At 45.8% G+C, this 27,801-nt stretch overlaps 4 protein-coding genes across 13 annotated transcripts; 3 read left to right on the top strand and 1 right to left on the bottom strand.

Moving 5' to 3' along the window:
- The first annotated feature begins 274 nt into the window (after positions 1 to 274).
- On the top strand, positions 275 to 3,413 carry LOC125972055 (cytochrome P450 2F3-like). The gene is made up of 9 exons (XM_049725325.2): positions 275 to 547; positions 703 to 865; positions 1,191 to 1,340; positions 1,511 to 1,671; positions 1,800 to 1,979; positions 2,034 to 2,175; positions 2,435 to 2,622; positions 2,693 to 2,834; positions 2,898 to 3,413. Exons 1-9 carry the CDS (start codon positions 371 to 373, stop codon positions 3,077 to 3,079), a joined length of 1,485 nt encoding a protein of 494 aa, XP_049581282.1. The 5' UTR covers positions 275 to 370; the 3' UTR covers positions 3,080 to 3,413.
- Positions 3,322 to 25,038, bottom strand: LOC125972063 (cyclin-dependent kinase-like 1). Of its 10 annotated transcripts, none has more exons than XM_068651223.1 (15): positions 24,905 to 25,038; positions 21,976 to 22,084; positions 13,351 to 13,398; positions 10,680 to 10,773; positions 6,420 to 6,500; positions 6,207 to 6,321; positions 5,785 to 5,962; positions 5,589 to 5,710; positions 5,129 to 5,201; positions 4,803 to 4,893; positions 4,242 to 4,442; positions 4,099 to 4,181; positions 3,973 to 4,029; positions 3,671 to 3,835; positions 3,322 to 3,577 (listed from the first exon to the last, which is right to left on the bottom strand). In XM_068651223.1, the coding sequence occupies exons 7-15, from the start codon at positions 5,950 to 5,952 to the stop codon at positions 3,482 to 3,484; spliced, it is 1,056 nt and encodes a 351-aa protein (XP_068507324.1). In that variant the 5' UTR covers positions 5,953 to 5,962; positions 6,207 to 6,321; positions 6,420 to 6,500; positions 10,680 to 10,773; positions 13,351 to 13,398; positions 21,976 to 22,084; positions 24,905 to 25,038; the 3' UTR covers positions 3,322 to 3,481. The 10 variants fall into 10 exon arrangements, with proteins under 10 accessions (XP_068507324.1, XP_068507326.1, XP_049581292.1 ...); XM_068651225.1 differs by having other exon boundaries at positions 10,680 to 10,770; XM_049725335.1 differs by lacking the exons at positions 6,420 to 6,500; positions 24,905 to 25,038 and adding exons at positions 22,757 to 22,819; positions 22,991 to 23,134.
- Positions 8,670 to 14,695, top strand: tgfb1a (transforming growth factor, beta 1a). The gene is made up of 6 exons (XM_049725331.1): positions 8,670 to 9,000; positions 12,530 to 12,814; positions 12,889 to 13,123; positions 13,202 to 13,352; positions 13,488 to 13,598; positions 13,673 to 14,695. The coding sequence occupies exons 1-6, from the start codon at positions 8,670 to 8,672 to the stop codon at positions 13,718 to 13,720; spliced, it is 1,161 nt and encodes a 386-aa protein (XP_049581288.1). The 3' UTR covers positions 13,721 to 14,695.
- On the top strand, positions 23,147 to 27,801 carry ppp5c (protein phosphatase 5, catalytic subunit). Its single transcript, XM_049725326.1, has 13 exons — positions 23,147 to 23,272; positions 24,132 to 24,373; positions 24,695 to 24,842; positions 24,961 to 25,082; positions 25,155 to 25,220; positions 25,357 to 25,455; positions 25,642 to 25,747; positions 25,817 to 25,959; positions 26,068 to 26,155; positions 26,276 to 26,316; positions 26,397 to 26,575; positions 26,652 to 26,733; positions 26,834 to 27,801. The coding sequence occupies exons 1-13, from the start codon at positions 23,176 to 23,178 to the stop codon at positions 26,894 to 26,896; spliced, it is 1,476 nt and encodes a 491-aa protein (XP_049581283.1). The 5' UTR covers positions 23,147 to 23,175; the 3' UTR covers positions 26,897 to 27,801.

The following is a 27,801-nucleotide window of genomic DNA, read 5'->3' as shown; positions in this document are numbered from 1 at the left end:
ATAAATGAGGCTTTAAAACCTAACTTTAGTGTTTACAACAGAAATTTTTTTTCCCCACACAAAAATATCTTCACCCCCTCAGAAAATATTACTCAACCCCCCCAAAGAATAAAAAAAAAAAAACGTTTTTCATAATAATGCATTCTTTTTAAATAAAAAAACAAAATTCCAACTGTCAATCTTTATAGCCTCATATGAACATAAGGCTGTTATGAAATAAAAGGCGTATTTTGGTCTATATTGATTGAGGTCAAACTTGTTTGTTCTGGAAAGGGGGCAAAGGTGCAAACGAAGTCACGTAACCGACCTGACTGGTTCCTCCTGCATGTCTCAGATGAGAAATCTCCCGCCGTCTGTGTGAGCGTTCATCATGGATATTTCCGTGGCCATTTTGCTGCTCGGGGTCCTGCTGGCTCTACTCTTGTTACTTGACAAGAAAAACAAGAGCGGCGAGAAGGGCGGTCTTCCTCCAGGCCCGCTTGCGTTGCCTCTCATAGGAAACCTGCCACAAATAGACAAACGCGTTCCTTTTAAAAGCCTCCTTAAGGTGAGACGCTTTGGCAACACCAAACTCACAGTAATCAATTAGCCTGATGCTAACAAACAATGCAAAACGCCATAAGCATGCAATGGATATTTGAACACAAATGGTGGAGCAACACATGTAGACAGACAACTTCATTGTCACTGGTCTTTTTCCAGCTGAGTGAAAAATACGGACCAGTGATGACAGTGCACCTGGGCAGGCAGCGCACGGTGGTCCTGGTGGGTTACGAGACCGTCAAAGAGGCGTTGGTGGATCAGGCCGATGACTTCACCGGCAGAATGCAGTTGCCCTTTCTCGTCAAAGCCACCAAGGGCTACGGTGAGGGCTGCACTATAGGTTTAATTTCATCCCGAAATAGTCTCAAAATATGAACTGTTGCTTTAGTTAGCGCCATCTTGTGGCATCTTGGTGCCAAGGACGTTTGAGTTGAGGGGAGGAGGTTTAAGTTATTGTATTGTCCACTTGAAAAAGTGTTTTGCTGCCATCTTGTGGCATTTTTTAGTATTTACAAATAGCTTCATGATTAATGTAAACAAAAGATTTCTAAAGGGAAATAAATGCTTGACATAAATAAAATATTTTTACCTCAAAACAGCCTGATAAAAAAAACTTTTTCCAATGATTGTTTTTTTTCTTTTTTCAGGTTTGGGCATCTCAAACGGCGAGCGTTGGCGTCAGCTGCGCCGTTTCACCCTGACCACACTCCGAGATTTCGGAATGGGTCGCAAAGGAATGGAGGAATGGATCCAAGAGGAGAGCCAACACATGAGGGTCCACATTGAGACTCAAAAAGGTCCCTTTGGAGCTCCACTCTGTGAAAATCTGACTGCGTGGTTCTCCATCTGGAATAAAAACAAACAAATGCATTCCTTGCATACTTGTTTGCCTCTGATGATGTCATCAGCGTGTGAAATCCATGTTGTTGCATTTCCCTCAGTGCCTTATTTTATTTACCCTCTGCAGCTGCACCCTTTGACCCTTCGTTCCTGCTGAGCTGCAGTGTGTCCAATGTGATTTGCTGCCTGGTGTTTGGCCAACGCTTCGACTACGAGGACGACGACTTCCTGCGGCTGTTGGCCATCATTTCGGAAATGGTGCAGTTTTTGGCCAGCCCTCTTGGGCAGGTGGGTGACACTGGCATATCCCCTGGAAAAAAAACACACATTTATTTTAAAATCTCCCCCGAAAACTCGATATCAATTTTTTTCTTAATGTACTTAATGTTAAGTATTTAAACCGTCTCCTTCCACAGATGTACAACGTTTTCCCATGGCTGACCGAGCACCTTCCCGGTCGACAGCACAAGGTATTTGGCCACATGGAGGTGATAAGATCTTTTATCAAGAAGAAGATCCAGCAGCACCAAGACTCCCTCGAGCCCTCAGCGCCACCTCGAGACTACATCGACTGCTTCCTCAACCGCATCCAACAGGTCAGAAAGGACCGAATACAACAAATGGGCTTCTGACTACATTTATTCCCGCAGGAGAAGGACAACGAGTCCACAGAGTTCTTCTACGAGAACCTGGTGGCCACAGTCATGAATCTCTTCTTGGCGGGAACCGAAACCACGGGCTCCACCATGCGATATGCTCTCAGCGTGCTCATCAAAAATCCAGAAATACAAGGTTCAGGCTCCCGCAAAAATATGATCTGTAAAAAAAGTTGGGACACTTCTTGGTTCTTGAAGGAGTTTGACCTTTAATCCAAAAGACTGCGTTCTTTGATGACAAGTTTGAAATGACTTTTGAGGGTAACGAGAAGTTCTCTTACCTGTCATCATGATCTTGAGATTTTCTGGTGCGTCTATAAATAGCGAGGAAAATGGACACAGATTAGATTGACACTAGAAATTGTGTTTGTTATTTTTCGGATTATCCTGCACAGAGAAAATGCAGCAGGAGATCGACACCATTATTGGCCGAGAGCGCTGCGTCCACATGGAGGACAGGAAGTCCATGCCCTTCACGGACGCCGTCATCCACGAGGTGCAACGCTTTCTGGACATTGTCCCGTTCAGCTTGCCGCACTACACGCTGTGGGACGTCTCCTTCCGAGGTTACACCATTCCCAAGGTAGTCCTCGCCGTGCAGTCCACAATCCTCAAGGTGGGTTCCGATTGTTTGAATGTCGGGTCGTCAACAGAACACCATCATCGTGCCACTGTTGCACTCTGTGCTGAAAGACCAGACGCAGTGGGCCGAGCCCCAGTCCTTCAATCCGCAACACTTCCTGGACCGCAACGGCAACTTTAAGAAGAACCCGGCGTTTATGCCCTTTTCAGCTGGTATGTGTGGTTCTAGGTGTCCGATTTTTTTTTTTTAAATGTTTTTAAAAGTTGTCTTTCCAGGAAAACGAGCTTGCGTGGGGGAGTCTCTGGCTCGCATGGAACTGTTCATCTTCCTGGTGTCCCTGCTGCAACATTTTAGCTTCTCCTGCCCGGGCGGTCCGGACAGCCTGGACCTGACCCCGGAGTACAGCAGCTTCGCCAACACACCGCGACGACACCAGATCATCGCCACGCCGCGCTGAGATCTACGCCGGCCGGGCGCATCCTTAACGGCTAGTCATCTTTATCCCGATTGTCAAATTTGTTGGGTCCTCAGAGAAATCTTTCGTCATGATCCTGATGTGTGTAGACTTATTATAGGAACGCAAAATGAGTCTATTTTTAAGGAAAGTTGGAATCTCACAAGTAATGACTTGGAAACGTTATGCTCCAAACAAAATGGCAGCACATGAATGGAGCAGGACACTTAATTAGGTACGCCATCTATTGAGAAATCTGCTTTTATAAAGATGATAATGTTTACTTTGAAAACTATATATATATACTATATAACTATACAAATAATTTTCAAAACTACAGCTTGGTGTCGTAAGCGTTACCGGACCGAACCGCCACTCCCACACAAAATGTCTGCTGGTTATTGGCTAAATGTTGGGCAGGTGATATTTGTGCTTCGTGGGCTTCTTGACATCCGGCGCCGGCGACATGTTGCTGTTGGTTAACTGGGGCAAGTATTGAGCCTAGAAACACACAAAGAGAAATGAGGTCATCAGAAGTTGGATTTTGGTGTTTCCTGGACTGAAACATTTTGAGAAGCCTTGGTGTATTTTTACGAGTCTCACTCCTGTCTGTCTGCGACGGGCGCCTTTGTCATGGCGTCTCGGGGGCCGTTGTTCGGCGTCGCGGGGCCAGCCGGCGCCGCCTTCCTCGTGGATGTAAGGTAGCGCCAACAGTTCCTCGCACGACAGCCTGAGCGAGGGATCCATCACCACGCACGCCTACGCACAAAGACTAATAAATAGAACGGTACACGAATCGGTATCAAGGACATTGATTGGATTATCGGGTTCAGACGAAATCGTCCAAATGGGAATGTGTGCGACCAGTCCAGGGAGTGTGGAAAATATGGACATACCTTCATGACTTGAAGAGCCAGGGGTGACGCGCCAGAGAATCGCTTTTCCAGAGTTTCCTATTCAGAAGAAGAATGATAACATCGGCGCGCTTTAAAACAAAGCTTCGCCGCAGACGTGACTCGTACCGTGGTGTCAGGTTCGGGAATACTGACTCCGCTGAAGAAAACGTTGGAGCGGAACACCTGCTGGTGTCGAGGGATGAGATCCCCTGCGACCAAAATCGTAAAGGTCATTTCGCGGCCTCACGTGCGGAATCTTAGCGGCGTACCGAGAGTTCTGCGGATGAGGTAGAGCTGGTCCACGTCGGACTTCCCCGGCCAGAGAGGATTCCCGCTCAGCAGCTCGGCGAAGACGCAGCCCACCGCCCACACGTCCACGGGGGGGCCGTACTGAGTGTCCCCGACCAGTAGCTCAGGGGCCCGGTACCAGCGGGTCGCCACGTAGTCCGTGTAGTCGTCCTCTGGGCCCGCTGAGCGCACAAGACCACAGAAGACACATAAAACGTTTGTGAGATCTTCTCAAATTTTTGGGATAGATGTGATCTTGGAAAAAAAGAATAGCGTGATTGGGAGGTCGTTTTGGAACGCCTGCTTTGACGGGCAACGTGAGCTTATGTTCATGGTGAGCACTAAATAAGACAAGATTGTGGAGGGATTACAAGGCCTCCCGAGCGTGACAGCACATATGGAAACCCAACACGGGACGGCTCGCCTGGTCGCCGCTAATTGACTCGGGGCGAAGCATTGAAAGCGAGGAGGCGGCGCTGAATAAGTCATGAGGGTCGGTAAATGCACGCACACCCGCGCACACAGACACGCGATGGACCCACTGAGAATGCGAGCGAAGCCAAAGTCGCACAACTTGATGACGCCGGCCTTGGTGATGAGGATGTTCTCGGGCTTGACGTCGCGGTGGATGCACTGCAACACAAACACGAGGCACGGCTCACCTTAGCGCCGACACTCAACACCGCGCAACATACACACTTTTTATACACACACTGGCCAATGACCTGAGCTGGGGTCACATGACTTGAGTAAGACTTAAATTGCTCAATGTGATGACTCCCATCTTTGCTAATAAGAAGTTAAATTAAATTGTAGGGTAACAAAAAAAAAAAATCATAACGCATATCATAAGGTAGATTTTACTGACGTTGTGCTTGTGGCAGAAGTTGACGGCTTGTAGCGTCTGCCAGACGATGCTCTTCAGCTGGGCCTCGGGAACACTGTGGAAGGAGAGCACATTGACGCCCAACTTTTATTCAGCATCGACATGGAACAAAATTTTACTGATGTCTGATATGGAAATATTGATAGAGTATATCCAATGCCGTTGTCATGGTGACCCTCAGCCCATCTAAGAGTGGCTACGATTTCTGCCGCGTGGCCTCGTGGAGGAAAAAAAGGTCAGGCCGTCTGAAGCAGCTGATTGTTAGGTGACGTCAGTTTACGTAAACGGGTTTCCGTGCACACTCGAGTGTAGGTTGCAAACGATGAGATAACCAGTGACCTTCATGACGTAGCGGCGGCCAGACTTTTGACTTTAAAGGCTTTCGGGCCGGGGTAAAATGATTTGAACTAAATCATAAAAAAAAAATTTGCTCATCGCTCACCCTCGAGGGTGTTTTTCCAGCTCGTTGAGGACCGTTTGCTCGCAGAACTCAAAAACCAAGTGGAGGCGTCGTTTCCTGCGGAACACCTCCAGCAGGTTGACCAGGTTGATGTGTTTCAGCTGCTGCAGGACAAGCAGAAGACGCGCCGTCAAGCAAGGCGGACTACGTAAGGTCAACCACCAGGTCATTCGCTCACCTTCAGCATGCGAATTTCCCTCAGCGCAATTTTCTTGATCATGGGATCGTCTTCGGATTCCACAAACTTCTTGATGGCCACAATTTGGTCGGTGTCTCTGTTTCTGCACTTGAACACCACGCCGTAAGAGCCTTCTCCGATTTTGGCCAGTTTCTCGTATTTCTCCATTGGGCAGTGACTGAGGGAGGAAAAACGTGATTAAAATGTTGGCATAATTGATCTCGGTGTATTGATAAGATCAATAATTGAAATTTTGGAAACTAACAATATTACATGATGTCGGTTCCCTTGTCAATTTGTTTTTTTTACACCATGCAGTCTGGATTTTTATTTTTTTTTAATTTAAGGACTTTTCATGGATTGCAATAACAGACACATATAATGGCCAATATAGATCGGACAAGGTTTAAATGTGCACTCACCATGGACGGACGACTCAGCGGTGAGATGATCGCGGCCTTCACTATCTGCACCGTCCGCTTCTCGACGTCCTTCAGACACTTGAATAAGTTTTCTTCGCCTCCGTCAATGCAGACACTAAAAAAAAAAAAAAAAAGTGACAAACAGACAGCGTTTGGAGACGGGGGGGGGCTGCTTCCTAGAAACAACGCAGAATGCGCGACAAGAGGCGTAACCATGTCGTTGTTTGCGTGGTAACCATGGAGACAGACGGCAAACTGACGGAGCTTCGAAAACATCGTTTTGCTTTTCTTCCACTAGGGGGCAGCATATGACCACACACGTACACAAAAACAACTGATTAAATCTAACAAGTAAATAGCCTCCACATAACTAATATATGTGTTAAACCAACATATAATAATAATATTGATATTCTTATTAAACCAACATATATATTATTTTAATATTTTTAATGAGAAGAACAGAACATTTCACCAATTTTCCACATTTGAATTATGTGCAACCGATAATTAAATACTTTTAGTGAGTTGTCCTCACTGTAAAAATTGATAGGCATTGTTGTGTGGATGTCCTAAATGTTATAGATCTATTTAATTGTTTTCTAAAAAGACAGTTAAGACTTAATTATACCTAATATCATTATATCAATATTATTTTTAAAAATTCTATCATCACACATGGTTTCGATGGGACAGACAGGCAGTGATTTGTTTACTGGCACGCATCATCTGTTGACTCAGTGGAAATGTTGTGTCTGATCTTTGTCTTTCAGTTTGTGTTACAGTGGTTGTTTTAGGGGATTTGGTCTCGCCTACCTCGCCGCTAAAGATCCCCTTTCAGTGTCGGCCTCCGATGAATGGCTCATTCTTCAACAGTGGCGAGATGACAAGTGACACTCATGGGAAAAGGAAGCTAGCCCAGACCGGCCTTGCCTCCACAAAGTGCCACATCAAACGGTGGCGGAGGCCCAGGCGGTCACAGCATGTCCTTCAAAGTCGATTGAGTTGCTCTGCTTCCGTGATGAATCACTTTATGAAATGCTCACTGGTTACTTTTATGGGTCATTTACAACTCAAATGGATAAAAGTGGCTTGTTTTCTCGACTTGTAGGCGGAAAACCTACGTCAAAGTCAAAACCAATAGAAGAAGATGAAGCGGTATCATCGCTCCGGAAAGCTCCAGCTCTTAGATCGGGGCCTTTAAGCTCTCCGGCCTGGCAGACGTTGAACTTTCACAGGCATGGGCTAAATGTGGTGGTCAGTCGCTGTGACGCCGGCGCTGTGCACAGCTTGTTGACCTGTCAGTCATGAGGCTGACCCACAGACAAACCTGGTGTGGGCAGCCCATGCCAACGCTTAATGCCAAGCATTCATTAAAAAGTCCTCTGTGCGCTAGAAGGCAGCAGACAGCAGAGCAGATGTTTCACCCTGCAACGGTTAGCCTCATTTCCTGGGCGGAGAGCTCTGCGCTCGATTAGACGAGGAACCAGAAAAGGCTTCGAGAGTAAGAGGAGGCGGAGGGTGGGGTGAAAAGTTAGCTGAGCTAAGATCCTACAAATCACTTTGTCACAGGCAAGTTGTGACAGAGGCAGAAAGTTGTTCCCCCCCCCCCCCTTTTGTAAAAAAGAAAAAAGAGGCGTGTAGAGGGAACCGTGTCACGGGGAGGCGGAGATGTAACAAAACGGAGGTGAAAGCCAAACGCATGGATAGACGGAGGACACGCACGGACGCCCCCCCATACCCCCAGAGGTGCTGCTGAGTCTGGAAGAGAAGGTGTGTTCAAGTTCGGGGCACGAGCATTTTTTTCAGCCACTGCCACGGAGGATGTACGTGAAGCTGCGGCCAGGTCACATGCTTGTTGCTCAGAAAAGGGAGAAGCTCCGTGGTGACCTCCATGCCAGCTTGTGAGTGACTTTTAAAACAAACTAGCTTGTCCGAGCGGCCATTTCTGGGCTCCCTATTTTGGTCATCAGAGTCCCCGGGTTGTGTTGAAGAGCAGAGGAAGTGGTGTTTTTTTTTTTTTGCTTGGCTGAGTGTTTTTGAAAAGAACATGTGAAGAGAAACTGCCTGGCGAGCCCGACGACACTAAAACGACACATGGAGGGAGGGCGGCCGTCCGCAAGGAGAAGGTCCGAGTAGAGGTTATCCAAATATTGGAGTCTGCTTGTGTGTGAGTGCGAGGCTTTTGACAGCTCACGCGTCATTGTGCTACCAGCGGCCTTGCTGAGTCAGGGGCTTCCAGCAGCCCGCCCTTCAGAAGACCCAAATGTTAGGAGCCATTCACAGTCCAGAACCTCAGAGACTCTCCACACTGCTTTAATTGTTCTCCCCCCCCTTGAGGGTAAACACCTTGCGTCAGCCGCCCCGTTCCACCTGTGAATCACTTCATCCGAGGTCTCCAGGCCCGCCGGGAGGGAAGCGCGGAGGCGGGACTCGGCCGAGGCACATCTCCAGCGGCGCGCCATGAAGCTGGCCCTCCTGATCGCGGTGGCCGTCTACACGGTAGCCCGAGGGAGCAGCATGTCCACGTGCAAGACTCTGGATTTAGAGATGGTGAAGAAGAAGCGCATCGAAGCCATCAGGAGTCAGATCCTCAGCAAGCTGCGTCTACCCAAGGAGCCCGAGGAGGACCAGGAGGGGGACGAGGATGAGATCCCCTCCACGCTGATGTCGCTCTACAACAGCACCAAGGAGATGCTGAGGGAGCAGCAGGCCCAGAGCCAGACCAACATCTCCACGGAGCAAGAGGAGGAGGAGTACTTTGCCAAGGTGCTGCACAAGTTTAACATGACCAGTGAGTACAACCCTCCTCTTGGTCTTCATCGAAGACGACTGACGGACAAAAGTTTCGGGACGAGGGATTCGCTTGGCTAAAGTTTCCGAATGACTTGAAATTCGAATTAGCTTCAACCACATGACTTTACAAGTTGACCATTTATCTCGAAATTTACTTTTGCACCTTGTTTTGATTATAAAAGAAAATTTGCTCTATATAGTGCCCTCTAAAATATCTCACATAAATTTGATTTAAAACTGTCCATTTTAAATTATTTTGTGATTGCGTAACGGAAAATTGAGTTCTTGCCTCATCCTGCCACACACGTGCCGAGGGAACTTAAAAATATTGTCTTATCAATGTTCAAAAATGTGCTCAAACGATTCCAAGTATCATCATGGAGCATCTGGTCGAATATTCGCATTTCAACGCAAGCACCTAATGTGAGATGGCGACGATTCAAGCGCAATTTGGCCCATAAAGGATCTTCTGATCTCCACCCAACATGATGACACGCTCGACATGTTAGCACCACCAAGCATCTGGCCTCACAATCTTTGACCATAAACACATCTTCCTTTGTTTGTATGCGTCATGGCGCGTCCACTTTTGCCTCCCTTCACCACTTCAAACGAAAACCTCCATCCAGAAGGAAAACAAAGGCGCTTTTAAAAAATGAGCTCTTTTTTTTTTTTTCTTCGCAAGGGCTCGAATGGAAAAGAGCAGAGTGGGGAAATGAAGACATGACGTGCACTCTTTCACCCGGTTTCATTCCCCCTTTCATTTTCTCCTGAGGGATTTTGGGTTTCCTGTAACTCGAGCGTCAGGTTCTCCCTCGCATATCCTGTCACTTGCTCTCCATCACGGCTTTTTATGGACTCTTTCCATGATTGTCAATCACCAAAGACGTTTTGTAATTGGCGAGGACTAAGGAAAGAATGTAGAGATAACTACTACTCGACTTCTCGGCCCTCAACCTTCCGGGTCGTTCCTCCTCCTCGCCGGGCTTCCTGAGCGGGCTATCAGCGCGCTCGCACGTTGGCGAGCGTGACGGGCTAGCTTGGCAGGAAGGAAGGCGGGCTGATGGCCGCAGAGATCTCAAGGGTGACTCAGGTCCGGTGCCCGTGGAGAGCGGAATGCCAGAGAACAAGCCTCGGCCCGGCTTCCTTTTCAAACAAACCCTTTTGGTTCTCGTGTGCCGCATGAGAGGACGTGAGGAGGAATATTTTGTAATTGTTTAAAAAAAAAAAAAAAAAAACACGGGCGTGGGACACCAGCTAACGTCTCTCTGTTCTTTTCATCAACTCTCCCTTTTTTTCCAATTTTTTTTTTTTTTTACTGGATGACTAACACTTTCCACACACCATTCTCAGGGATGCGAATTTCAGGATGTAATCGTTTTAGTTTGTGTTTCAACACGGGGAGGGCGTGGGACTCAGATCAAGTCGGATTTAGCAAAACGTCCACTTTGTCTTGTTTTTTTATGAGACTACACAAATAAGGATTTTCTAAATCTAGTATTTTATCAAGCCAAGCAAATTCATGATTCTGCAAGTTGTGGTGTGAAAATGAACGTCGGCAATCGAGAAGCGACAGGACTGAAAAACAAGGAAGCCGGCAGAAATGAAAACAAAACGCGTCCTACCCAAAATGCAAAAGATAATTACGGCAGCCATTACTTTAATTTGAGAACTCACCTCTTGCTCGCGGCGTAGACTAAGTCCGCTTTCATTCCATCTCCAGGATGTTTTCAACGGCCCTTTCCTTTTTTTTTTTTAGTTCAGGATTCTTCTGTAAAAAAAAAAATATATATATTATCCTTCTAGTCCTAGTCAGAAGATACATCTCGTGCTTCCCAGTTGTTACTAAGCTCATTAAACATTATTTTTATTAGATTACAAAAACAGTGTAGGTATTAATGCATTTAAAAAAAAGGTTTGTTTGCGCCGTAGTGGGTGTGAACACAAGGAAAATGCAAAAAATGAAAAGAATGTTTTTTTTTTGGCATAGATATCATACTATGTGATGTCTGGGAGTGAATAGGGGAGCAGGGGGTGAGGTGATGGGTGAGGGTGGAGCCGCCTGCTGGAATCTATTTCTTTCCACTGGTAATTACAGAGCTGCATGCCTGCCTGTCACAACAGCTGTCCCCCGGCTTACCTGCGGATCAGTGCTCACAACCTCCCTCCCCAAGCACCTGTGTGCATGTGTGTGCATGTGTTTGTTAGTTTTGTTTTTTTGGCACATATGTGTAAGTAAGAGAGAGTAGTGCACGACAAGTCATGTGACGGGAGAAGTTCAATCAAAGGTCTGATTTGTTAATTAAAAAGTAGAAGTGAAGACCGGACTGCGGTCTTCTGAGTAGAAGTGACTTCACTTCCTGTTTCACTTCACTTCTCTAACCCTTGACACATTTATCTCACTTGACTCAATTATCGCTCGCTTTCTCCTCCGGCAAGGGCGGCGCCTGCCAAAATGTCATCTGGTTTCCCTTCACGAGCCGTCGGTTTCTTTCGGGCCTTCTGGACTGTTCGTGTCAGAGCGCCAGCGCAAATTCTGGTAAAAAGTCTTGCACAAGACGTGGACCTGCGATTGTGGTACGGCTCCGATTCCAAGTCCGGAAAGTATGCGTGAAACGAGGAGAGGGGAGAATCATAGCTTTGGCATTCGCAAGCAAAATAGAGGATTCGGGGCGCGGGCCAAGACCAAGCAGCATCGATAAACATTCCAACCCCCCCACCCCCGTTCCCACCCACCTTTGCAACCCTCCTTTACTTCACTACTAATCCCACATACATTCGTCTTCTTCTGCCTTCCAGAGTCACCCATTTCTGCTTAGTTTCATCCATTTAAATTTATGGCGGGGGTGTCCAACTTGCAGACATGCAGAAAAATGGGCAAAAGAGGGAGGCGCACAATTCAAGATGATGTAGGTCATCACTGGTAAAATAAAAAATAAATAAAAATAATAATCTTAGCATTTATTTATTTAGTTTTAAATAATCTTAGCATTTACCTAGCCAAATTTTGTTTACATGAAATTTAAAGGGGCGGGCCTAAGGTTGTTGGCCAATTAAAAAAAAAAACATATAGGTGACTGACCCACGGGCCACATTTTGGACACCCCTGATTTATTGTATGGTTCTGTATTCCGTCGGCCTCTGAGGGGAAGCAGGGAGGAATAAGGGTCGCCCCCCCACCCGCCAAAAAAAATAAAAGTATGAAAACAAATCCCTCTTTCTTTACCATTGTGTAATCGATTCCTATTTGGCCGCCATTACGCTCGGCAAGCGTGCGCTTATTCAATTTTGCTAATGTGTGTGCGCAGCTGGGAAAGACATTGGCGATGAAAAACAGTTACGTTATGTAATGCGCACATTTCAACCCTTCAGCGAACATCATAAGATAAACACATGAATCTTCGATCACGACGGGGCAGATGAATATAACCGTGTTACTTGAACCCATTGTTACTGGACTTCACGTTGATCGGGGATCGTACACTGTAATTAAACGGACCGTTTTTTTTTTCTTCTCAATCCGGCAGAACATAACTACACGGAGAACATCAAGAACTCCAGAAACGTCTCGCTATCGTTCAACATCTCGGATATTCGCAAAAGCGTTGGAGACGGTCGCCTGCTGACCACGGCCGAGCTGCGGATGCTCATCAAGCAGCCCACCATATTCACCGAGGAACGAGTGGAGCTGTACCGTGGCGTGGGCCCGGCGGCCCGATACCTGGGGTCCCGCTTCATCACCAACCAGTGGAGGGACAAGTGGCTCTCGTTTGATGTCACCGAGACTTTACGGGACTGGCTCCTAGGCCAAGGTCAGTTTGAGACACGGCTTGACTCGATTGGCCAATTTTAGGGCAAATTTAGATCTGAATATTTGTCTCGGCAGAGGACAAGCAGGGATTCGAACTTCGTCTCTTCTGCGAATGCAGCCGGACGAGCCCCGACGCCACTTTTAGCTTTTCCATCTCGGGGATCGACGGCGACCGAAGCGACATCGGAATGTTAAAGCAGATGACCCAGCAGCCGCCTTTCCTCTTGACCATGTCTATCCCACAAAGCGTCAGCGGCCAGCTTAGCTCGCGGAAAAGACGCTCGACGGACACGCGAGACACCTGCTCGGCGTAAGTTGTCCTACCGAGTTTAAAAAAAAAAAAAGTTGCGAAATCAAATCTTACAATAAGCGTTTGTTTCTAATACAGTCAGACCGAAACTTGCTGCGTGAGGAGCCTCTACATCGACTTCAGGAAAGACTTGGGCTGGAAGTGGATCCACCGGCCGACCGGTTACCACGCCAACTACTGCATGGGATCCTGCACCTACATCTGGAACGCTGAGAATAAATACTCACAGGTAGGAAGCCACGGCAGAAGCTGTTCCCTCGTGATTGCTCATCTCTCTGCAAATGAAAAAATCGGCAATTAGAGACGTTTTTAAAAAAAAATTCGGCTGAACGGCGCCGTAGAAATCAATTTCCCTTGCCATCAGATTCTGGCCCTGTACAAGCACCACAACCCGGGAGCGTCGGCCCAGCCGTGCTGCGTCCCCCAGGCGCTGGAGCCCCTTCCGATTCTCTACTACGTCGGCAGGCAACACAAGGTCAGTCCGCGCGACGCTTTTTAACGTACCTCAACACCCTAGCGTTGTTCTTAACGGGTTCTTTTGGATTTTAGGTGGAGCAGCTTTCTAACATGATTGTCAAATCCTGCAAGTGTAGCTAAAAAAAATGGCAAGACTTGGAAATGACACGGAAGAAGCTCACTTTGGGAACACTGATGGTGAAAAGGAGATACGAGCAGGAGCTACAACAAGTCAGCCATGTTGGAATTGCAGCGTGATTCGCCTTCCATTGATGTCATTACTGTGTATACTTTTTTATTTATTTCGGGACGGACAAGTGTCACGTGGGCGACGCGGATGGGACGAGAGATGTTTGCCACCGAGGTCATGTAGCTGGAAGCATGGAAAACAGCTGCTGTTGTTCTCGGGGTTTTCCCGTTGCGGCAGGTGTGTTTACAAAGGACAGCAGGCACGGACGGCGCACGAGGGATGAGAGAAACTCCCTCCGACTGATTTTGACTTTGCTTTTCCGTCTGTTTAAAATGTTTTCTGATATCTTTGGTCGCTTTCTATGAATGAATGTCAGCTTAGACAAATGAAGCTTTTTCCGTGCGGTCGCAAATAGACTTAAGTTGTCGCCGTAGTTTCTATTACTGGCTTGTCTTTTATCTGAAATTTCTTTTTTTTTTTTTTTGCACTATAGTCATCCCCCCTTTACTAGACTAATTGTGAAGATTATGACGCAACCCGAAAAATTCAACTGTAAATACACCGCAACCTATGAATAACAAAACACCCGAATAGTAATTCATTCAAATAAATGCCTTACAGAGGATTTTTTTTTTTTTTTAAATTGCACTGAAAATGTTCAGCGCCTCGTCAAGCAATAACGAGACCTCCCAAGTTGCGATGTATCACGTATTTCTTTTGACTCTATTACTATTTTTTTATTAGTCAGGGCTTTAGCGCCATCTAATGGCACTTAAGGGCGTTACAGAAAGAGCACAAAAATGTGCCTTTCGGAAATCCGAGGACGGGTTCCAAAGAGGTATTTTAGGAATAAAGCAAAAACATGCTGCATAATTCAAGATTTTGTAAATATACAAAAATAAATAAACACTGATTTTACAAGTGTACTTGTGTATGTGTTGAGCTACATTGTTGTTTTTTTTTACTCGCCGTGCATTTGGATTTCCGAACCCGGTTAATGCTAACATTCCTAGATGTGCCTTCTTGGCACCGAATCTTTGGACGCACGCCACGGCCAAATTTTAAACGTGTGTGCACCTCATTCCTAATGGGGCCCCACCTATGCGTCTAAAATGGGTGAGGATTACCGGCAGCCCATGAGGCGGGATTGGGAATGACGAGCGCAGGTCCGGACCCGTTGGTACGGCTCAGACTTTAGGGGCTGTGACTACATGGAAAATGAAACATGGGTGTGAAAAAAAAAAAAAAAAACACTGAACCCACTGACATTAATAACCCCCCGCGGAACTTACATAATTTGGCTAACGACGATCTGTGCCGTCTTGTTTAAAAAGGAGCTGGAGTTATTCTTCAGGAGCGGGCCAACACTTTTGAGGACGATAAACAAATTCAAACTAAACAAGACGAGGTATGTTGCCAGCTTTTAACTGTTACCCTCCCCTCCCCTGAGGTTCATGATGTTCTGTGGTGCCTTGGCAGGGTAGATGTAATTGGAATGTTACAAGGACAAGAAGGCATCATTAACAAACCACAACAAGCAAAACAAGCATTTTTTTTTTAGGAGGCGGGGCTTAAGGGGGGGGAACGACAACATTGAAATTGTACTCCCATGTGATGACTAAGCGTGGCAACGTGAAGAGGCTCATGTAAATCTGTCACGGTGGAAATGGAAAGCTCCCGGAGGGCAAGCGAACACAAGTGGGCTCATCCTCGAAGGCATCGCTCATTTCTCAGAAGCCGTTTCCTGGCTTTTGATGAGGGGTGGCTGAAAAACTGCTGACAACTAGCCTACCCCGCGCATGTGGAGAACATCAGGGGGGGGGGGTCACTTAAATCTCAAGTGTTTCCACGTAATCCGAGTCAAGCAGGTGTTGTGTCACCACTGGTGACTCGACGTGATGATGCCCAAGCTAAGCGGCGTCGAGTCACTCCCGCTCGCGTGCAACCTTAAAAACGCACTTTGATGTCTTGCTGCATACAGCTGCCTGCCCGTGGCTATTGATGCTACAGGTGGCTAACAAAAAAAAAAAAATAATCGTTCCTGAATGCTTTGAGCTTGCTTCAAAACAACACGATAATAATTCACTCGGCCACTCAATTCCCAGATGGTCAGGAGAAGACTTTGCCAGAGAATTGCCAAACAATGTGTTGCTAATATTATGGCAGGTGCGTGTATTATTATTTTTTAGCTTTAGTTTATTATCATTACCGTGATTGATGTAGCTCACACCTGCAGTTTACCTCTATCGTGGGGTCTCATCGCATTTCTATTCTTTTGAGTTTTCTCGCAAACGTCTGTGGCCCAAAAAGCTTGGCAGCTCTTTGAAGGCACCATTTTGAACCGTGGCAGCCGATGGGGGCAGAGAACTCCAATGAGGGTGAGATGGAACCCAAAGACCACACACGGATGCGCCCTGGAGACGCTTCGCATACGGGCTTAATGTTCCTGTCCGAGGATTTAGTTTGCCTTCATCATTATTGTCGGTGTAAAAACACAAGGAGGAGAAACTCTTCAAAGACAAAGACGTACAAAGGGAAAGTATGCCTGAGTGCTTCTAAAACAAACTCCTCTGACTCACTTGGGGTGAGAGAGAAATGTTCGCTAAAAAAGGGAAGGTACCAATTACATCTGGATCTTCACATCGTCCGCTCTGAGAGGGCTCAAAGTGGGATCCGACTGAAGCCATCCTCGGATGAGACTCGAAGTGATTGATGATGATATATGGACACGAGTTTGGACTTGGTAGCGGCCCTATTGGTAACCGGGGCAACGGGCAAAACAATACAAAGAGAGAAGCATCTTTAAGACTTTAAGGACCGCATATCTGGAACAAATCCTCAACGAGTGACAGGTCCACTCTAGATCTTTGGTTGGAGATCATTGATCTTCCTTTTTTGATCTTAACCTGCATGTGTGGATAGACAAAGATCATAAAAGACTTCCTTGACACCGATACTACTTTTACTTGATTTGGTGCCATCTTGTGGGGATCACAAAGACACACAAAAAAAAAAAACACCAAGAGCAGAGTTTTGGAGCAAGATGATGGTAGGTTCCAGGGAATAAAACTAATAAGCAAAAGAAGACTCGGCAGGGGTTTACTTCACCCCCCCCCCCTCCTTCCTGCTAGCTTTGAATTCCCAAATCGACACCACATTCCTCTTTCCACTACACTTTGAAGCTGCATATGCGTTTCTCAATGTTTAAATCCACCACCCCAAATTTTGCAACAAGCGGTGGGGATTCGGGACCCCCTGTTCCCCACCCTACCAGAGAAAGGGCGGAGGGGTGGGGGGACGTCACTATGAGTCATCAGCGCCATAATCCCGGGCCGCGTTCTCCTCCGAGGTCGCGCATCAAGAGGTTCAGACGGGGAGGGGGAGTCGGTTAATTATAGAGGGTGGGGGTGTCAGGGTGTTGTCGTGGGCGTTGGAGGTCAAAGTACACGCACTGAGTCATCCTTCGACGCCCACTTCCTGTGATCGGGACGCCACGAGGGAAAATGAAGTTATTCCTCTTGGCGCTATTCCATCGCGGTCTAGATTAAAGTCGTCATTTTCGAATCCAACAAATTCCGACTTAACGTTCGCTTCATAGGTGCGCAACGGAGCGACTCAAAATGCTACGTTAGCGCGACATTTCGCTAAGTCTGAATTTAGCATCACGCTAAATCCGGCCGGATGGATAACGGATGGATGAACTAAATCCGTTCTTGACCTTTATGAGTTAATCAATCATTCAAAATCAAACGTGTTCTTGTTCCAACATGAGCGATTTAGGGCAGCCGTCATAAACTTCAGATTTGGTGGTCGGCGCTGTGTATTTAGCTCATGACTAGCCTGGCCGCTCTTTGTGTTTTTTTTTTAAGCCAAATGCGTCCCTGGAGACCAAAGCCTCGCCCATCCCCACTTTAAATCAAACATCTCTCTAAACGATGCGGTCAAGTTAATTCAAGATGATGTTTGGCGCAAGCCCGCCATTTGGCAGCCATCTTGGTAATGCCGCCGGGCAGCACTTTGGCGCTCGCTGTCTAAATAAACAAAGGGGGGGGAGTGGCCACAGTTGAGTTTACACATCCAAAAGTAGTAATCTGATGAAAACGAGTCGACTTCATCTCCCGCAGATGTGAGAAGTCACCCAAATTCTTCATGACAAAAGACATGACCAAAAGACCTCAACAACAAACAGCTCATCTTTCCCACACACTCGACGAGACGAGCGGAGGAAACAATCACGTCGCATCTGATGAACACGTGTTCTACTCGTCTACCTGCTCTCTCATCTCCATTGCTGGCCACCCAAGTGCACAGGATGTGATCTAAGACAGCGCTGGAAGGAATCAAACTGACTGGAGATTAAGAAGAAAGAAAAAAAAAAAAAAAGAGAAGTATCTTTTAGGAGTGTCTGGGAAGCACCCGAAGCTCTATTAGTAGTTAATACTAACTGACAGGAAAGTCCAACAGTAACACAACAGGAAGAGGAAACCCCCCCGCCTCCAACACACACACACACACACACACGCACACACAGCGCCACCACATCCTGGATGGTTTGTCAGTGTGAAACTGGATATTTACAGTAGCTGCATTTGTTCCTTACAGCTGGCATACGAAACAAAACGGTTTTGCCATGCTTAACTAGCCATGTCACACATCAGTTGCCATGACAACGACTTTTGACAGTTGGCAAATATTTTGGAAGCATTAGCGCTGATGTCAATTAGGGAACTTGGACTTTGGGGTGCCAGTCTGAGCTCAAGGCTCACCTGAGTCTCAGCTAAATTATGGGAAAAATAAATAAAAGTGTAATTTATAGACCCCCAAAAAAATACAACCTAGTAGTCTTGTGGAGCCACACACCCTAACTCATCGTGACACTAGTGGTCCTCTCTGTGGGAAAGCTCAGACCATGCGTGCAATGCTCAAGGCCGCGGCGAGTAAAACAAACGCGCTACGACAACACGGCGTGCGAAAAGCTCGACCGCAAGGGCAGATGAAAGATCGGCGGAGGCCCCCGCCGGCGGCGCGCCACTGTCGCTTTGAAGGGTAATCCCGAGGGATTCCCGCTCTAACCGGTTGCCCGTCTGGCACTTTGGTACGACTATTTGGTGTGGTGGCAAACAAACACCCAAGCGGCCTGTCTGACTCCAAGTGAGCTGTTTCGACAACCCCTCGCAAAAAAACGCGGCTCCTTGGTGACGGATGCGAGAGTGTGAATTTAATTGGACGGAAAAAAAAAAAAAAAAAAACAAGCTTCTTCTCATGTATGTTCCATTCTCATACATGGTTGCTTGAGTTTCTCATTTCCTCTTTGGGGTGTGCATCAGATGATGTTCCTCGCGTGCACATGAAAAGCTCGCGATGACAACGAGACGGAGACGACGAGCGGCACGAGGTCTGTGAGAATGTGACTGGCCGGGAAGGAAGTGAGGAGGAGATGAGGGGGCGGAAAAAAAAAATCCTGGGAGATGACATAGGCACACTAAAAAGTAAAATAAAAAGGCTTGGAAATATAAAGTGGTTGATTATGCTAATAACCACAAGCGCGGGCTTGGAACTGATCTCATTTGGCAGGATTGTTTTCCATCGTAATTTAATTTATAAGGAATCTGGGCCGCTTTTACTTCCCTGGGCAATTACTTTTTATTTGCTTTAATTATCTGCCATTTTCTACCTTTCGTTATAACAAGGCCACTCTGTGACAGAGGTGACTGACTCACCCCCCCCCCGCGTGAGTGTGTTTATTTAAGAACCTAATATTTTTGTAAACTTGAATAAAATGTAGTCCCGGTACCTTCCTTGACTCCATACCATGACTTTATTTTTTTTTAATAATAACCATATTATTTGCTGTACTGTTTATAAAACAATATATTGAAATTGGTCATCTACTTTTATCACCTCCTCCATCTTTAATTAGCCATTTTATTACTTACAACATTCGCCCATAAAAACTTGGAGCGAAATAAAATTATGCTTTCTTTAACTGGCTTTAAAAACAGATTTAAATGTGGAAAGGTTATTAAAAAAAAAAAAAGGGCAGCAGCAGACTTCTCGGGGCAGGTAATGTGCCACATTTCTTTTTCCTCTTACATGAAATTTCCGTGCTCTGCCCCCCCCCCCGGGCTCAGCGTGCAATGTGTCACCTCAGGATGTTGATTTACTGATCAACAGGAGGTTGGCCGCATGGATTCATTTATGACTCAAAGGGGGACCTAAAAAATGCAGACTTCTGCAGGAACCCAACGTCTGCGATAGAGGAGGAAATAGCACACGGGGAAGACGATAAACCCTCTCCCTAATTTATGTTAAATTTAGTTTCAAAAGTCCTGCCCACTGGACGGGGAGAAAAAAAAAAAAAACACATGGTTTACATTTCAAAGCTGAAGCTCTCACTGGCGACCTACTTGATCAGACGAGACTCAACAATAATACCCGACATAATTAAAATGTTAGCTGGCTATTCGGTTTATTATTTGGTAGTCATGGCGGTGAGATGGGATTTCCAGAAAAATTACTAATGAACTTCTCCTGAGTCAACATGTCTAGAACACTACAAAGGATATGACACATTTCCCAAATTGTGAAAATATTAATCCCAAAACTTTCTGAAAGATCTACTTGGAAAACTTCCACGGTTTATACAAGTGCCGCATATTTTGAATGTTTCAGCGAGAACGGGTAACACACGATAACGGCTGTTTTTAAGCTTGCGTAACCGGCGATAAGATAAGTCGGGATCGCTAAAGTATGTAAACTTTGGGGAGATTCATCTTATCTTTCAGCTCAGAAGAGGAAGCCGCTGAAAAATCGCCCCGGGGGATTGAAGAGAAAACACGATTGGGCTGCGGTCTTAAATAGCGCCCAGCTCCGCGTCAGGCCTATGTAACATATACCGCCTTCGATCCTTTAGGCCTCATCCTTCGCTGGCCGGTGGCCAAGGAATGTCACTCACATTCCCGGCGACCTTGGTCTATCTCCGTGTTCGCTGGCTCGCTTTATGTTTGTTTAACTTTTTCAGGACCCCCCAGAGGCTCCACGCTGGAGAGGAGAGCGATCTTCCTCCTCCACTAACCCGGCTTGCCAAATTCCCTCCTACGGCGTCTCTCCCACTCACCGTCTGCGTTTACTCTTGCGTAGGGCGGGCGCTCACGTCAGCTCCTGTCCCACCTTCGTCTATTTATATATACACGCGAGTAAAATAGACAGGAGCCCCGTTATGCTGTCTTAAGTGGTGGGAAATAACCAATACTTTTTAGTACGATTTGTCCCGTGACCAAGCGTGAAACTCAATTTACCGGTTTGTAAAATCAATTTTTCCTCTTGAAATGTAGAAATCGTGAAAGCTTAATTTAGTGGGAAAGAAAATAGTATCCAGTCCTCTCGGGACATCCCAGTCGCCAAAGTCTGATACTGTAGTTCCAGAAATGGCCACAGATAAGGGCAATTTGTCAGCGCGCCAGTAAGGGGCGCTGTGATGTCATCGAGAAAAAAACTTGGGCCTAACTTTAACCTCTTTTACAGAGACAGTACTGGACATACTTGGGTCTTTTTTAAATATTTATTATATTTATATAAATATTTAGTTTGTACTTAGGTTCAGAGTGAGAGTACTTTTGCCACCTCTGGTTATATGACTCGGCAGGAGACACGAGTCATCGCTTTTCTAGCTTAGGGGAAAGTTAGCGAACTCACACGGCGGGGTTAGTGAGTGATCACTGGGGGGTCACCGTGGAGTGACTCACCTGGCTGCCGGGCCTCTTACTCTCGACTGCGGGATTTGCTTTGTGAGTCAGAGCAAGGAGAGCCGACTGGGCCGTACTGGTCTACGTCACAGTAATTTATGAAACTTTTCATGGGCTCCTCGTTAACGAAGTAAGCCACAAACTTTTAAATCAAAAGTGGCCTTTTTCTTCCCGGGGCGCCACTCTCATTAGTCTGAGCTCTGGCGCGGAAAAGCGAGACTCTCTGCTTCAGCTTGTGTTATGTTTTTGGCAAACGACTTATTTTAAGGCGGCAGTGTGTGCCTGTGTACACAACATTAACGATTTTGGCCTTTCTGGTGAGATTTCAGAATGAACATACGATACTTAAGGTTGAACTTAATTTGACCTTCTCTGTAGGTGGAAACAAGGCTTTTCAAGCCCAATAACCCCTGACCTTTTGTAAATAGTGTACGTGTGCCTGCATTTGTGTGGATGCGCACCTGCGCTTTGTTTGTCTTCTTCACTTTGACATCTGCGGAGGCCGGAGGTCACCTGCTGTGCCCAGATGGCAGGAAACATCTCGAGCAACATCCTCACGACTGGAGGCACCTGGAAGAAGACCAAAAAAATGTGTGAAGAAGTACTTTTGGTTGTTGTTCTCAGGCTTGTTCTTTTGTTATTTTGAATGCATCATTTCACAGCACTAGAAGCCACATCGTAATTAATAATGTTAGTAAATGGTATGCTTAGAACTTTTCTAGAACATTTTAAATGGTTGACTCTGAGCATATATCACATACAGGATACTGTGTTTAGTTCAGTGATTCCTAACCACTGTTTTATGATCCAGTTACACGTAATTGGTGGGACAGTTGTGATTTATTGAATAATAATAATGTATCTATATACCTATGCCTGGGAAAACAAGTAGACGATGAGGAGATTGATTCTCAATTTTTTCGTACAGTGTTGTATATCTATGATGATAATTTTGTTTGGTGGTGTGGCATGAGACGTTTGTAATGTAAAATTCATGCTTTGGCTCAAATAAAGCTGGGGAATGCTGGTTTTGGTTTTAGGTTGTCACACGGTCCACTGGGCCTATCAATCAACACACACATATATACACACACACACTTTGGAAAGAAAACAACTGACCTCTGAATCCTGAGGCGCTTGTGAATGTCTATAGTGCTCCCTACTGGTTAGTAGCAAAATATACATCTAAAATATAATTGAATGGGCAATCGAAAAATAAACGAATACAATACCAGTTCCCACCTTTTTATAGTCGTTGTTTATTTTTTATTTTTTGTATGTTCTAGGCGATGTTTCACATTCTTTCTGAAATTGAGTGAAGTAATGATAAGTTTCCACGTCAGTAGTGTTCCCTGCAGGCTTATAACAGAAAATACAACAGGAAAATACTGCCAACTTTGGTTTTTAGTTCAATTTCATGTCATAAATAATATTTAATATCAACGTTAGCTTAAAAATAATGGCAATAATACTTACGTATTACGTCGTTTGGTGTTTTGTGGTCTACGTAATGTTGGCAAACATTGTTAATTGCAGTTTTAGTTAAGAAGTTGTGTTTTAGAATATATTTTGACTTGTTTAATCAAAATAAATACATTAGAAGACAAAAGCTCGTTAGGCTCGACCACGAGCTACTTTGCGACCTTTGCGACAGTCCGTCAATGGCGCGCGCGTCGGAATACGGCAGCGTGAAGAAGATGGCGGAGGGAGTAAACGATGCCGAGCTACTCAAGGAGAAGGCCAATAAATACTTTAAAGGTGAGCAGGCAGCGCTGTCAAGTTGTTGGCTCGCTTCAGCGGCCGAACGCAGACAAGAGCGTCCCCGCCGATCGCGTCGAGGGGGTTAATAATGCTTTTTAAACGGCGCAGATCACAGCCCCACGTCAATGTAATGCTAGGCTAGCGAGGCAGGCTAACGCGTGAAGCCCATTCATTGAGCTCCTAAAAGCGCTTAGCCCACTCGGCTAGCTCCGGCTAACTTCGTCTTAAACCGCGTGAGTCATTGTCCTGTGCAAGTCAAGTTCACTTCACAGTCGCTTTGACCCCGATTCGTTAAACTACATGACCGATTGTTTTGCAAGATTTTGCAAGACACAATTGACGTTACTTGCAGTGCGTAGAAGTTGCTAGAATATTCCCGTTAAATAAGCAGAATCATCATGTGATCAACGGCATTCTCTCCTCGCCAATATTATTATCTTTACCAAAGGTCAATTAAACATCGTAAATGCAGAACGAGCAGAATAATTGATCATTTTAGAAGGGGTGAAAAGCCGTAATGTTATGACATTAAAGTTTTTTTTAATCTAACGAGAGTCGTATTTTTGTAAATGTTCAATAAGGTAAAAGTCATATTTTAATTAGCGAGCAACAGTAATATAAAATTTTGCTTTTTATTCTGGAAAATACTTATTTTTACTAAAAAAAATAGGATTCTATTCCTTGAATGACAAGGTCTTTTTGTTCTCTGAAGAAACAAAACAAAAAAAAGACTTTGAGCAACAGCACTCTTTGATTTCCATAAGACGACAACTGTATTGACTTTGCAGGATAGTTAGATTTTTAATATATCAACATGTACCAGGTTGACTGAGAATGTTTGTGTTTGAATATGCAGATAAAGACTATGAAAATGCAATCAAGTTCTACTCAGAGGCCTTGGAGCTCAATCCATCCAATGCCATCTACTACAGCAACCGCAGCCTGGCGTACCTGCGCACCGAGTGCTACGGCTACGCCTTGGCGGATGCCACCAAGGCCCTGGATATTGACAAGAACTATATCAAAGGCTATTACCGCCGGGCCACCTCCAACATGGCACTGGGCAAATTCAAGGCAGCGCTCAAGGACTACGAGACGGTAAGGTGGGCTGAAGAGAAGGAAACCCGAAAGGCCTTGCCAGGTCTACGCTCATCTAATCTCCACATTTTGAAAGAGGGATTATGAGCTAATCCTGTCGTGATGCCAAAGTGTCGAGCGTGCAAGTGTCGGTGTCGTGGCTTCCTTTAAGAGTAATGCAAGTAATCCCTTATTGAGGCACTCTTTGAAGAAATATCTTGATGAATAATGACTAAAATCAAGCTGTTCAATTTTAAAGTAACAGCAGATTCAAATTTGGGTGGGTGTCAATACTGGAATAAAGTCAAACGAGCAACTTTTAAATGCGTCGTGTGACAACAGGTAGTGCGAGTTCGACCAAACGACAAGGACGCAAAAATGAAGTACCAGGAATGTAATAAGATCGTCAAGCAAAAGGCCTTCGAGAGAGCCATCGCCAGCGACGAGATCAAAAAGTCAGTCGTCGACTCGCTGGACATTGAAAGCATGAGTAAGTGGCAAAATGAGTGTTTATTTAAAAAAAAAAAAATCACATAAATTCAAATTACATACCCCATCCAAAGAGTGTGTCGTTCTTGCTCTGAAATGATGCCCCTCTCGCGTCGCAGCGATCGAGGACGACTACACGGGCCCCAAGCTGGAGGAGGGCAAGGTCACGCTGAAGTTCATGAAGGAAATGATGGACTGGTTCAAGGAGCAGAAGAAATTGCACAGAAAGTGCGCGTATCAGGTAAGGCAATGCTCACACTAGAAAGCGCAGACAGAGACAAGCAGATGTGCAATGAACTTTTGTCTTTTGCAGATTTTAGTGCAAGTGAAAGACCTTTTATCCAAACTACCAAGTCTCGTTGAAGTCACATTACAAGAGGTGAGAATTTCATTTTTAGTTTCTTAAGGTCTAAAGTCACTGAAAGGTCTAAATTGTCCATCATAGAAAAGTAAATACTTTTTGCCCCGTGATCAATAAGTAAATTCTTTCTTGATTCTTCTTTTCTTTCCAACAGGCGGAAAAAATAACCATTTGTGGCGACACGCACGGGCAGTACTACGATCTCCTCAACATTTTCGAGTTGAACGGCCTGCCGTCGGAGAGTAATCCTTACGTATTCTTTCGGTTTCAAACTGTTTACTGTCAATATTTATGTGGTTAAAAACAAACAACCTGGTTTCAGATTGGCCCGCTAGCTTAATGCAAATATGAATGGGAAATGCCATTGACGCGCTAAAGATTAGCATTGATAGCAATTTTGCAACTTCAAATCTTATAACCTTAACTGTGCTGAAATCAGCTGTTTAATGGTGACTTTGTGGATCGTGGCTCTTTCTCCGTGGAGGTGATTCTCACCCTGTTTGGCTTCAAGCTGCTTTTCCCCGAAAACTTTCACCTACTTCGAGGTGGGCATCAAGGCGGAAACACACACGTCGGCCCATTTCGCCTTCTAACCTAAGATGGCCAATTCGCAGGTAACCACGAGACGGACAACATGAACCAGATGTACGGCTTTGAGGGCGAGGTGAAAGCCAAATACACGGCGCAGATGTTCCAGCTGTTCAGCGAGGTTTTCCAGTGGCTGCCACTCGCGCAGTGCATCAACAGCAAAATACTGGTAGGGAGAGCCGCAATGTGGGAACGGACGTTGCTAAAACACGCTATGCTAAAATCCGGAAAGTGTTTTAGTGGTGAACAGTCAAGATCTGGTTTTATTGTACCTCAGGTGATGCACGGTGGGTTGTTCAGTGAAGACGGCGTCACGTTGGAGGACCTCAGGAAGATCGAGAGGAACAGACAGCCTCCAGACTCAGGTACAGTCAGCCTGTGTGTTATTTAAAAAAATAATATGTAGTACAATAAACTATTTATTCGACATAAAAATTTTGGGTTTATAGCAAAGGTTTTTTTTTCCACTCGTTTTTGTTTCGCAGGTCCCATGTGTGACCTCCTCTGGTCGGACCCCCAGCCTCAGGTGAGCGCTGCCCTAGAACCTCATGAGCCTATTTCAATAACTTCCAGAAAGAATGTTCTCAACGCCTGTGTTTGATGCAGAACGGCCGATCCATCAGCAAGCGAGGGGTGAGCTGCCAGTTCGGGCCCGACGTGACTGAGCGTTTCCTGGATCAGAACAAGCTGGACTTCATCATCCGAAGTCACGAAGTCAAGGCGGAGGGCTACGAGGTCACTCACTCAGGAAAGTGCATCACAGTCTTCTCGGCACCCAACTACTGGTGAGTAACCCCTTGCCCCGTTTTGGATGACCCAGCGCCACGGGTCAATAACGACTGGTCTTCCGCCGTCCCCTAGTGACCAGATGGGAAACAAAGGAGCTTTCATCCACCTCAGGGGATCCGATCTCAAGCCAGAGTTCCACCAGTTCACTGCTGTGGTCAGTATCATGCAGAATTACACTGTCCAATGGGAGACCTCAGCACCAAAGTACTGGCTAACAATTATATAAATGGTTTCTTCCTCACTTTGCCTTCCAGCCTCATCCGAATGTCAAGCCCATGGCGTACGCCAACACGCTAATGCAGCTGGGGATGATGTAGACCCTGGAAAAAGGACTCGGTCCGCCAAAACCGCCGGAAGCATCACACTTCACGCCCGCCCTTCAGTGCTCCCTGATTCCCACTTGGGCTTAAGGGATCCCACTCCCCCTCGCTTTAATGAGGGAGATCCCTTAGAACCCCCTCGCCTGGTCCACAAGTTTACCACTTCCAAACTGGATAACATTTCCAGCGTATGCTCGCCTCATACATCGATTCAACCTTCAAAATCCTGGATGTGTCTCTTAAGATTTTGTTGAAGCTATTTTTAAATTGATCACCTCTCGGGTCCATACCAAAGATCTGTAATTGAATGATAGTCAAGGTTTCACCCAGGAGCGACTCTCAAAGAGTTTAGAACGTGCACACATCCAATATGGTTCAAGAGCGGCATTTCTGTCAATGTATCTTAATAGTATGTCATTTTTTTCCACGTTCTTTTCAGGAATACAAGCTTATACGGACATGTAATGATCCCAGCTCAAAAAGAGAGACTGACTCTGGGTTCACACCGTGGTGCTGTTTACCATTTTTGACGTGTTAGCTAGAACAGACGTGGTCAACGTTTAATTTGCACTGCTGCTGCTTCTTCCGAAGGAAGATACCGCTGCTCCCTCTCCGCCCTGCCATCTTCTCACCCTGGCAGCTCACACACTGCCCCCGTTTTCCGAACCCAAACACCCGACATGTCACCCGGAATCGTGGATTTATTCCAGTTACACACAAAAATGTAAAAACGTCCAAAATGTAACCCTGTCTTGAAAACGCACAGTCGCATTGTCTGATGACTCTACTTTTTAGGTAAAGATATACACTGATGTGTATGTATATATACTGTATCATTATTGAGATTCCATGTAATGTTTGGAGAAAAAAACAATTAAAAATCAGTTCAGAGATTTTATAAA

The sequence above is a fragment of the Syngnathus scovelli genome, chromosome 7 (genome assembly GCF_024217435.2).
Source record: "Syngnathus scovelli strain Florida chromosome 7, RoL_Ssco_1.2, whole genome shotgun sequence".
In the NCBI taxonomy this organism is placed as follows: Eukaryota; Metazoa; Chordata; class Actinopteri; order Syngnathiformes; family Syngnathidae; genus Syngnathus; species Syngnathus scovelli.
This window is presented reverse-complemented; position numbering and strand designations above follow the sequence as displayed.

Coding starts and splice junctions, on each gene's coding strand:
- LOC125972055 (XM_049725325.2), top strand. CDS start 371: ATGGATATTTCCGTGGCCATTTTGCTGCTCGGGGTCCTGCTGGCTCTA. Junction 1,341..1,510: donor CCACATTGAGACTCAAAAAG/GTCCCTTTGGAG, acceptor TACCCTCTGCAG/CTGCACCCTTTGACCCTTCG. Junction 1,672..1,799: donor TGGCCAGCCCTCTTGGGCAG/GTGGGTGACACT, acceptor CTCCTTCCACAG/ATGTACAACGTTTTCCCATG.
- tgfb1a (XM_049725331.1), top strand. CDS start 8,670: ATGAAGCTGGCCCTCCTGATCGCGGTGGCCGTCTACACGGTAGCCCGA. Junction 13,124..13,201: donor ACGCGAGACACCTGCTCGGC/GTAAGTTGTCCT, acceptor TTTCTAATACAG/TCAGACCGAAACTTGCTGCG. Junction 13,599..13,672: donor ACGTCGGCAGGCAACACAAG/GTCAGTCCGCGC, acceptor TTTGGATTTTAG/GTGGAGCAGCTTTCTAACAT.
- LOC125972063 (XM_068651223.1), bottom strand. CDS start 5,952: ATGGAGAAATACGAGAAACTGGCCAAAATCGGAGAAGGCTCTTACGGC. Junction 4,443..4,802: donor TGGCTTCGCTCGCATTCTCA/GTGGGTCCATCG, acceptor TTGTGCGCTCAG/CGGGCCCAGAGGACGACTAC. Junction 4,030..4,098: donor TTCCCGAACCTGACACCACG/GTACGAGTCACG, acceptor TCTTCTGAATAG/GAAACTCTGGAAAAGCGATT.
- ppp5c (XM_049725326.1), top strand. CDS start 23,176: ATGGCGCGCGCGTCGGAATACGGCAGCGTGAAGAAGATGGCGGAGGGA. Junction 25,960..26,067: donor GCATCAACAGCAAAATACTG/GTAGGGAGAGCC, acceptor ATTGTACCTCAG/GTGATGCACGGTGGGTTGTT. Junction 26,734..26,833: donor TCCACCAGTTCACTGCTGTG/GTCAGTATCATG, acceptor TTTGCCTTCCAG/CCTCATCCGAATGTCAAGCC.